At 51.1% G+C, this 10421-nt stretch overlaps 1 protein-coding gene and 2 non-coding genes across 6 annotated transcripts; 1 reads left to right on the top strand and 2 right to left on the bottom strand.

Moving 5' to 3' along the window:
• Positions 1 to 1084: 1084 nt before the first annotated feature.
• On the bottom strand, positions 1085 to 1156 carry TRNAE-CUC (transfer RNA glutamic acid (anticodon CUC)). Its single transcript has one exon. It is a non-coding gene; the product is annotated as a tRNA-Glu (tRNA).
• Positions 1157 to 2446: 1290 nt separating this feature from the next.
• On the bottom strand, positions 2447 to 2518 carry TRNAE-CUC (transfer RNA glutamic acid (anticodon CUC)). Its single transcript has one exon. It is a non-coding gene; the product is annotated as a tRNA-Glu (tRNA).
• Positions 2519 to 4111: 1593 nt separating this feature from the next.
• Positions 4112 to 9722, top strand: LOC133351720 (glutathione S-transferase P-like). Of its 4 annotated transcripts, none has more exons than XM_061567148.1 (5): positions 4112 to 4219; positions 6239 to 6455; positions 7110 to 7244; positions 7766 to 7919; positions 9291 to 9722. In XM_061567148.1, exons 2-5 carry the CDS (start codon positions 6266 to 6268, stop codon positions 9502 to 9504), a joined length of 693 nt encoding a protein of 230 aa, XP_061423132.1. In that variant the 5' UTR covers positions 4112 to 4219; positions 6239 to 6265; the 3' UTR covers positions 9505 to 9722. The 4 variants fall into 4 exon arrangements, with proteins under 4 accessions (XP_061423132.1, XP_061423131.1, XP_061423130.1 ...); XM_061567147.1 differs by having other exon boundaries at positions 4148 to 4243; XM_061567146.1 differs by lacking the exon at positions 4112 to 4219 and adding an exon at positions 4226 to 4571.
• Positions 9723 to 10421: the final 699 nt, after the last annotated feature.

Below are 10421 nucleotides of genomic sequence, written 5' to 3'. Positions count from 1 at the left end.
AAAGAGGTTGGTGTAGCCCACTGGGTTGGTGTGTGGAGACATCGTCAGCTCGACATGCAGCCTGAGACAGGCACTGGGGGTCGGCATGCTTTGCACTGCCCATGGAAAGCAGGCAACAGTCATGTACGTGAAATCGGCAAATGACACCATGTATGATGCTTGACACATCCAACCGATATGTCAGGACAAGTTCGCAAATGTGAAAAGGCGACGTCGAGTAATGATGCCAGTGTTCTTGGTTTAAATATTTGTCTCTTAAACCCCCAAAATAGGTTTCAAGTTCTAGCGGAAGGCAAACATGTAAACAATGCAACATTGAGCACGATATTTACACAGATGATACAATCTACAGGGATTGTGCACATATCGAGTGGTGTATAATACCAAATGATAAAATTCCCAAAGTACCAGTAAGAGCACAGTGCTGTATTTGTTTTGGTTTCGTTGAAGTCCCCAGCAGGAGCCACTTTCACACTCCGAATATTGCGCGAATAGAATCGCAACTTCAGAGGTCGCTGGTTCTGTTCAGGGCCATGGAACGTTTTCTGAGAATCATCGGAAAGCTCCTTGTCCACACAGCATCGTGAACGGCGTGTAACTCCACATTCGATCGGCAGGTGGCGTGTGTGGTGGGGGTAGAGGGTGGGTGCTCGCAGCGCGGCTTCAAGCCATCTGGCCCGCGTGCGAGAAGAGTCAACGCGTCCTCCCTCTGGGGGGGCTCCAGAGCGCCCTCCAGTGGGGCCCTTCCGCCAGCAGTGGTGAGAGCAACACATTGCATGGCTGCGCTTTTGGCCGCCTTTCGCCCAGCAGGGCTCACGTTTCACACAGTTGTTGCACCAATACAATGATTTACTGTCCTGTATTCTCAACCCCAAGCCAGCAACCGAGGGTTCAAAACCTTTGTTGATAGAGAGGGTAACCGTGCCATCTCTGTAAACTACAGAGACCCTCAATGAGTAATACATTATCCATGATTAAAAGTGCTTTCTATGTGCAAAGCGATAAAGCAAATAGCACCATGAACCGGGGCGACCTCAGTTCGATTTCTGGTTCACCATTAACCCAAGTGAAAAAAAAAGTTGAGTTCCCTGACCGGGAATCGAACCCGGGCCGCGGCGGTGAGAGCGCCGAATCCTAACCACTAGACCACCAGGGAGCCACGTGCGGAGTGGCCGCACAACAGCTGCTATCGTTCGCCGCTGATGATGGTGAAGTATGGTGAAGTATGGTGAAATATGGTAAAGTATGGTGAAATATGGTGAAGTATGGTGAAATATGGTGGAGTGTGGTGAAGTATGGTGAAATATGGTGAAGTATGGTGAAGTGTGGTGAAATATGGTGAAGTATGGTGAAATATGGTGAAGTATGGTGAAGTGTGGTGAAATATGGTGAAGTATGGTGAAATATGGTGGAGTGTGGTGAAATATGGTGGAGTGTGGTGAAGTATGAAGTATGGTGAAGTATGGTGAAGTTTGGTGACATGGTGAAGTATGGTGAAGTATGGTGAAATAGGGTGAAGTATGGTGAAGTATGGTCAAAGGGCTTTCGTGTCTGGCATGATGTGGGGAAGCCTCCGTCAGCGGAACGAGTGGACGTGCTTCATTCATATTGTCAACGTACACACACTAGTCGTGGAGCTGAAAATGTTTGCACATCTGTGATAAAGCAGCTTGGCAGAGGTGTTGGTTGGGTGTCAGATCACGCAGGGCCAGCAGAGGGCTGCAGGGAGGCAGTACAGCAAGCAGGTGGCTGTTCTGTGTAAAAGTTGGATTTTTGTCCCCCTCTTATATGGTTCTCTACTTTTCTCCTGCAAGTGAAAATACTGTACTGTAAAGATGATGAACAGGTCTAGATCATCAAACATCTTCCTTATGAACTATAGACACAATATACCGTCGAACAATGCTTCGGGGAGGAGACGGCAGGGCCTCGTTTTAATCGGAAAATATTAAATGTAAAATGAAGCCATGTGCGTCACGAGTCACCCAATCTTCCCGCAAGTTCACAAATGTCAAGGTTTTTATTAAAATGTTACAAAAAACTACTACAGTATAGTACTGTCAGTACAGTATCGTAAAAATAGCGGCCTCTAATGCCTGAAATTGTCATTACGAAGCTAAACCCCCAGTGAAATGAAAATAAACTAACCGCATTCATCAATAAGACTGCCCCTTAAATGAAAACAGTATATGCAATAGGCGACGTTTCGGTCAAGTGGACCTTCTTCGTAACACTTGGGTAAAAAAATGAATAACCCAACTAAAACGAACACGCGAGCAACAACATAAAAGCACGTGTTCCCTCAATGAGTAAAACACTATTCATGCATACAACGTGGTTTCTATGCGCCAAAGCGATTACGCAAGTAGAACCATGAACCGGGGCAACCTCAGTTAAATTCCTGGTTCATCATTAACCAAACTGAAATAAATAAATAAAAGTTGAGTTCCCTGACCGGGAATCGAACCCGGGCCGCGGCGGTGAGAGCGCCGAATCCTAACCACTAGACCACCAGGGAGACACGTGCGCGCTCGCCACACCGCCGCTGATATGGTCGCCGCTGTCGATGTGGCAACAGTAGCAGCAGCAGTAGCGGCAACAGCAGCAGCAGTAGTAGCAGCAGTAGCAGCACGTCTCGTGAAGCCCAGGGGAGCCGCATTCACCAGAGAGCCCTCTTTCTTCTTCTTCGCTTGACGAGGGACGCGTGCTGTGCACGGGGCGGCGGTCACACGGATTATGAGCTGTCCATAGCAAACGCACGTGTTGTGTGTGTACAGTGTGTGTGTGGTGTGTGTACATAGTGTGGTGTGTGTGTACATAGTATGACAGTGTGTGTGGTGTGTGTGTAGTGTGTGTGTAGTGTGTGTGTGGTGTGTGTAGTGTGTGTTGTGTGTGTGGTGTGTGTGTAGTGTGTGTGTGTGCAGTGTGTATGCAGTGTGTGTGTGTAGTGTGAGTGTGTAGTGTGTGTGTAGTGTGTGTGTGTTGTGTGTGTGGTGTGTGTGTAGTGTGTGTGTGTTGTGTGTGTGGTGTGTGTGCAGTGTGTGTGTGGTGTGTGTGTAGTGTGTGTGTGTTGTGTGTGTGGTGTGTGTGTAGTGTGTGGTGTGCAGTGTGTGTGGTGTGTGTGTGGTGTGTGTGTGTGGTGTGTGTGTGGTGTGTGTGTGGTGTGTGTGTAGTGTGTGTGTGTTGTGTGTGTGGTGTGTGTGTAGTGTGTGTGTGTTGTGTGTGTGGTGTGTGTGCGGTGTGTGTGTGGTGTGTGTGTAGTGTGTGTGTGTTGTGTGTGTGGTGTGTGTGCAGTGTGTGTGTGGTGTGTGTGTAGTGTGTGTGTGTTGTGTGTGTAGTGTGTGTGTGTTGTGTGTGTGGTGTGTGTGCGGTGTGTGTGTGGTGTGTGTGTTGTGTGTGTGTTGTGTGTGTGTGGTGTGTGTAGTGTGTGTGTGTTGTGTGTGTGGTGTGTGTGTGTTGTGTGTGTGGTGTGTGTGTAGTGTGTGGTGTGTGTGTAGTGTGGTGTGTGTGTGTACATAGTGTGTGGTGTGTGTGTACATAGTATGACAGTGTGTGTTGTGTGTGTGGTGTGTGTGTAGTGTGGTGTGTGTGTAGTGTGTGTGTGTTGTGTGTGTGGTGTGTGTGTGGTGTGTGTGTAGTGTGTGGTGTGTGTGTACATAGTATGACAGTGTGTGTTGTGTGTGTGTTGTGTGTGTGGTGTGTGTGTAGTGTGGTGTGTGTGTAGTGTGTGTGTGTTGTGTGTGTTGTGTGTGTGGTGTGTGTGTAGTGTGTGGTGTGTGTACATAGTGTGTGGTGTGTGTGTGTACATAGTATGACAGTGTGTGTTGTGTGTGTGGTGTGTGTGTAGTGTGTGGTGTGTGTACATAGTGTGTGGTGTGTGTGTGTGTACATAGTATGACAGTGTGTGTTGTGTGTGTGTTGTGTGTGTGGTGTGTGTGTAGTGTGTGGTGTGTGTACATAGTGTGTGGTGGTGTGTGTGTACATAGTATGACAGTGTGTGTTGTGTGTGTGTAGTGTGTGGTGTGTGTACATAGTGTGTGGTGTGTGTGTGTACATAGTATGACAGTGTGTGTTGTGTGTGTGTTGTGTGTGTGGTGTGTGTGTAGTGTGTGCGTGTCCAGAAGAGTTTGTGTGGGCAGTGCGAGGGGAATGGGCGTGAGCTGGCAGCCCGCCCCTGCCGTGACCACCACCACCACGGTGACCACCACCCCGACACACGGTGACCACCAGCACCACACACGCGGTAACCACCAGCACCACCACCACGGTGCCGAGTGGAGGAGTCGCGAGCAGCGCGGCAAGAAGGAGTACTAGTAGGGGCAGTAGTAGGAGTTGTAGTAGTACTAGGAGTAGTATTGGTGTAGTAGTAGTGTAGTAGTAGTGTAGTAGTAGGGGTAGTAGGATTAGTAGTAGTAGTTTAGTAGTAGGAGTAGTAGTAGGGGTAGTAGGAGTAGTAGTGTAGTAGTAGTGTAGTAGTAGGGGTAGTAGGAGTAGTACTAGTAGTGGTAGTAGAAGGAGGTCTCCTGCTCTCTCGTGCTGCGTCAACTGCGCCTCATTGGCATCGAGCAGTGGTATTGTGTGAGTACACGTGTGTGTGTACACGTGTGTGTGAGTACACGTGTGTGAGAGTGAGTACGTGTGTGTGTGTGAGTACACGTGTGTGTGTGTACACGTGTGTGTGTGAGTACACGTGTGTGTGTGAGTACACGTGTGTGTGTACACGTGTGTGTGTGTGAGTACACGTGTGTGTGTGTGAGTACACGTGTGTGAGTACACGTGTGTGTGTACACGTGTGTGTGAGTACACGTGTGTGTGTACACGTGTGTGTGTGAGTACACGTGTGTGTGAGTACACGTGTGTGTGAGTACACGTGTGTGTGTACACGTGTGTATGTGAGTACACGTGTGTGTGAGTACACGTGTGTGAGAGTGAGTACACGTGTGTGTGTACACGTGTGTATGTGAGTACACGTGTGTGTGAGTACACGTGTGTGAGAGTGAGTACACGTGTGTGTGTGTGAGTACACGTGTGTGAGTACACGTGTGTGTGATGTTTTAGTCGTCGTCCGCTTCAGAGATTAAATGTGCTGTTCATTTTGGATTTTGATGTTCTGAATTCAAATATGACATTAAAACAGCTGATTGGCTACTATTCCCAAGATATTGAAGTTTTTACATTTTACGTCCGTGCATATTGCGTGGATAGTTTTACTCACAGATTGTAAACCGACGTCTTGTGTTTGTGGTTGCTGTACATGTTAACATGTCAACTCTCTTTGTGATGTAACACTTTACAAGTCAGCAAAGGGGTTGTATAAATAACACTTATTATGAAACAAAAGGCAAAACACACTACGATGTTTGTTTGAGTACAGAGTTTAGTGCTTCTTGGCTCTCTCGCGTGCATCGTGTCGCTGTCCCGCCAGAGTCTGCGAGCACGGCAGGCAGGGCTCCGCCTCCCCCTAGGTCGACTCGGCCTCAATTGAGTACCCGGTGCGGTGTAAACATCGCCACTGGGGAGACAAAGGCGGCCGGGCGTGGTGCTGACCACCCAGCCCCTCGTGTGTGCCGTGCCGGCTCGCCAGCAGCACTTGCCCCAGCAGCAGCAGCAGCACTGCCGCATGCCACGGGGGTGTTGGTGGTTGTCTGCCCGCCACGGTTTAGACACTAAGAGCAGCAGCAGGAAGGTTCACGCGGCTGCTGCAGAGTCTCCAACTCGCCAGGCCTCACCAGGCCTCAACTCGTCACGTGGCTTAATGATCGTCTTGTCGCGTGTTCCGTGTCGCTGGGCACTCGCGTTAGGGCGCCGTGCAGAGTGCAACATCCTGCAGAGTGCAACATCCTGCAGAGTGCAACATCCTGCAGCATCTGACCCCACGCGGCGCCTCACCCCCAGCACAGCACAGCCAACAACGCCTATAGCACCTGTTCACTCGTTACCCAGACACCTATCCAGGCCGAGTCCGGCTTAGCTTCTCAAGTCAGAGACGAGAGTCCAGCCGGTGCGTTGGCCATGTAGACTGTATGCCGCATGCGGTGATGCAGCATGACTGCATCATGATGGTGATGATCATCAGCACTGCATTAGGTGGTGGTGGTGCATCACGAGTGGTGGTGATGCTGATGCGCCGTCTCGTATTCACCACGCAGTGCATTGGGGCTCTTGAAGAAGAGTCGTTTTTCACGTATTTCGAGAAGAAACCGTCTCTCGTGGTTTTGGCTGTCGACCCGTGCCCTAGGGGACCTCCATCGTTGTCCGCACTGCCATGGCTGCACAGGACGAGGGATGGGTGCTCTACTACTGGCCCAAGCTGGCGGGCCGTGCCGAGTTCGTTCGCCTTGTGCTGGAGGAGGCCGGGGAACCTTACACCGAGGTCAACGATGGCATTGAGGCCATGTTCTTTCAGGGCAAGCACCAAGAATACCCCGCGCTTGCGCCCCCGCTCATCCGCAAAGGTCCGGTGGTCATCAAACCCGCAGCGCTCACCTCCCCGACCCTTCGCGTGGACGCAGTACAGCGCTGTGCGCACGGCGCATTGCCAACCCACTGCTAGGTGAAGGCCTCCCCTTGCCGTGACGGCGATGGAGGTTGTTTGACCTACGGTACAGGTCAGTGCAGGTTGATCAAGATGCGGTGGGAACCAAGATCGGTACAGATTTCAGTGACACTGCCACGTTAGCTGTGGCCAAGAATTGAACTTTGGAAACTGGGTTTAGTTTAAATGGTTTATCCATAATAGAGGTTTGTTTTGGTTAGATCGCGTAAATATATAAATGTGTCGTTAAACCCGCCACCACCCGACACAGCCAACTAGTAAGGGTTGTCACGTAAACAGAACGTGGCCAATTCGTCACTAGTGCAGCACACCGGTTGTGTGTTGGAGGGTAAAGCCACAACATTTACAATCTGAGTACGACGTTCGCCAGTAATTACAACTAGCTTCATCAGGCGATAGCCAGATTTTTGAAGAAATCCTCCTGTATCGTTCCTTATATTAGAGGGATAGATGTGATGACATCACTTGTGAGCCCTTCTTACGCGATCTAAAGTAGATATGAACGCAGTACTGTATCTTGTCCATGGGTGCCCTCGCACCTGCTGTCCCACAGGATCGTTCACGCTGTCGCAGACGCCCGTCATCTGCCGCTACCTGGGCCGACGCCTGGGCCTGTGGCCGCAGAGCGAGGAGGACGAGTGGCACGCGGATCAGGTCAACGCCACGATCCACGACTTCATCGCAGAGGGTGCGTCCTCCCGCACCACCACCAACCCTGGCCCCGGCGGCGTCGCCACGGCCGTCTCTGTCTTCACGAGAGCCGTGCCTCGGTGGGGCTGCGGGGATCGTGTGACGATGTGACAATCGTAGCGTGGAGGTTCACGGCCAATATGATTTGTTAAAGATTTCTTGGGGTGAGGCCACGTAATGATGTCGCGAGATGTGTGCCGTGCGATATAATCGTTACATTTTTCCAGTGATTGTCCGTTAAAATTCGACGATAAGAAACCGATGCAGTTTTGTGATTGTAAAATAAAAAACCCCAACTGATGCGCAAGCAAGAAAAACTGCACGGCTTGGTCGAATTAAATAGCCAGAAGGTAACCGATTAAAGACTCTCTAGAGTGTGCCCCACTCATTACGCCAGGTTACAATGTACCTAAACATGCACGCTGTGCAAGTATTTTTTTAAGGTTAACCCATAATTTGCAGGTGTCATTTGAAGGTTTTTATCTCGTTAAATTTTTTACCCCTCCGTGTCTCACACAGGGCGTCTGGCTTTCCACGGGAAGGACTTCCATGCGTCGTACTTCACGCAGCAGGAGGAGACGAAGCCGTACATCGAGAAATTCGTGAAGGAACGGCTGCTCCGCTTCCTCGGACACTTTGAGGCCACCCTCAAGGCCAACGATGGAGGCCAAGGGTGTGTATTTGACTCTTCGCTGTCAACGTGTGCGTGCCGGAGGAGGACACCTCCCCACGCCCGGCAAGCCGTGGCGGGTATTTGACCATACTTCACCACGCTGGTTCGCGCAGGTTGGCGAAGCGGGGATGAGGGCGGAAGAACGGATTTTGCAGCACTGTCCGCTGCATGCTGCACCGTCTTTTGTGCATGGTGGTCACCCATCCCAGCACTGTGCAAGTTGAAATATGCTCAACTTCTGAGATGTGGTGAGATAGGGCACATTCCTGGTCATATGTGTACACAGAGACAAGCCGTTCTGTGCTACAGACTGCCTATGCAAGCGCAGTTCGTGACCATTTATTAAGTACGTCCCGAGGAACATGACCGTGGGATGGCAAGGATAGAATTATGCTCGACCTGGTCACCTTTTGTCTCTCAGATTGTCAACGAGTACTCGTTGACAATCTGCGACAATAATAGGGGCGTGTGATTTAGCCGTTAGGCATGTCACGGTATATTGTTGCATTGATTGAAATTGAGTCTTCTGCTCGATGTGCATTCATCAAGTGGTGCGAGAATTATTTTTTTGTGTTCACATATGGTGAATGGCGGTGCAGCGATTAGCGCACTGCACAGTGGTGCAGCGATTAGCGCACTGCACTGTGAGTGCACCTCGTGAGGTGTGGGAAACTAAGCAGGCTTAAACCTGGGCGACCGCGGCCTAGACCGTGAGGTGTTGTATGGGTGGGGCGACGCCGTGGCCGGGAGATGGCAGCGCTGATTGTCACCCTCTTCGTGTGCGAGCGTTTTCTCCGGGTACTTTGGTTTCCTGCCATTGGTGGAACTGGCCAAGCATCCCAATGCAGGCCCCTCATGAGAACGAATCTTGAGACTCGGTAGCCGTATTGACGCTACCCGCTGGATTCCAGCGTGGCCAAACCAGGTGGGTAAGCTAGACTGACCTGTCCAGCACACGATGAAAGTGCCAGGCGTTCCACCTCGGCTGTGCACAGGCTGTACAAATGAGGCTGTGCGGCTGTTGGCATTTTCAAAAATAATTTGGAATGCTGCCATGGCTTAAGGTTAGCACACTAGACTTTCAATCCAGAGGTCGACACTTGAAACAATGGTGCAAGTGTTTTTTAGAATCTCCTCCACCTCTGTCCACCTCGCGGTATAAATGTGTACACCCCAGGTAGTCGGTGGGCACGTCTCGTGTGGGCTACTCCCACCTCGTCAAAGATCTCTAGCCAGCATGAAAGAGGAGGCCAAATACCCTCCACAGGGGCTCTTTGGAGCTCCCCCAAGTGGAGTTCCTTGCGCCAGCAGCCGTGCGATCAAGTGATGGCGACACCTTTACCTGTCATCGTTGTCGTCGTGGCGCTGCAGGTTCCTGGTGGGCGACTCGCTGACGTACGTGGACTTGGCGCTGCTGCACGCCCTGCGTGCCACCGCGGCGCAGTTCCCCGAGGAGTGGGCGGCAGCGGCGGAGGTCACGGCGCTGCTGCGAGCGTTCCAGGAGCGCGTGTCGGCGCGACCTCGCCTCGCCGCCTACTTCCGCTCCGAGCGCTGCAAGCCCTTTGAGGGCAACAGCATGATGTAGGCGGGACGGAGTGTGGCTGGTTGGCACGCGCTCTGGCGCAGTGGCAATTCAGAGGGGGTAAATTTTTTCAGGAAGGCCGTAAATTTCGGTGGTGGCGTATCAATTAAAAAATTTCTGAGAAGGCGATTTATAAATTTGGGAAGAAAAATGTATGGCTTACGCATTTTAAAAATGTTGTACAAAATGCATCTAAAATTAAATGCACGTGAAGAATTGTTCATTGTGTCTTTGCAATTTTCACATTTGTGAATTGTCTTAAAAATGGCCTATTGCATATGTAGTGGTGATACGCGCTGGGATTAGGGATCGTATGCCAGCGCGTAATGATTGGCTGTGTATGTGGTGACGCGCGCTGACGGTGGAGGATCAGGGGTCAGCGCGGGGTCGTGGGTTACGGGGTAATGATTGGCTGTGGGCCGGTGACGCGCTGAGAGGGAGTGACCGGGTGGCAGCGCGGTGTGATTGGTGGAGTAGTGTTAACACGTGCTGGGGAAAACGGATCGTAGAGAGAGTGCGTCGTGATTGGTTCACTAAGGAGCGATGCTCACGTCGACGTCCGCATCAGCTCCGTCTCTCGTGAGCAGGGGCTATAAAAGGGGATGCACACAGGCGTAAGGGCAGTATGTAACCAGCGAAGAATGAAGACGGGGATGAAGACATAGGGCCCTGCGGTACCTAGTCCCGCTGTCCTAACGGGACCGGGACTCTGTGTAACCCAGAGGCGAGTGTAGTGTGTGTAGCCATAGGCATAGAGTCTACACGAGCCGAATGTATTGTGTGTAGCCAGAGGCATAGGGTCTACACGAGTCAAGTGTATTGTGTGTAGCCAGAGGCATAGGGTCTACACGAGTCAAGTGTATTGTGTGTAGCCAGAAGCATAGAGTCTACACTAGTTAAGTGGAGTGTATAGTCCAAAG

The sequence above is a fragment of the Lethenteron reissneri genome, chromosome 38, assembly GCF_015708825.2.
Source record: "Lethenteron reissneri isolate LAM-NWPU_2019-01 chromosome 38, ASM1570882v1, whole genome shotgun sequence".
Taxonomy (NCBI): domain Eukaryota; kingdom Metazoa; phylum Chordata; class Hyperoartia; order Petromyzontiformes; family Petromyzontidae; genus Lethenteron; species Lethenteron reissneri.
The sequence above is the reverse complement of the archived record's forward strand: the minus strand, read 5'-3'. Positions and strand labels throughout refer to the sequence as shown.

Coding starts and splice junctions, on each gene's coding strand:
- LOC133351720 (XM_061567148.1), top strand. CDS start 6,266: ATGGCTGCACAGGACGAGGGATGGGTGCTCTACTACTGGCCCAAGCTG. Junction 7,245..7,765: donor CCACGACTTCATCGCAGAGG/GTGCGTCCTCCC, acceptor TGTCTCACACAG/GGCGTCTGGCTTTCCACGGG. Junction 7,920..9,290: donor GCCAACGATGGAGGCCAAGG/GTGTGTATTTGA, acceptor GTGGCGCTGCAG/GTTCCTGGTGGGCGACTCGC.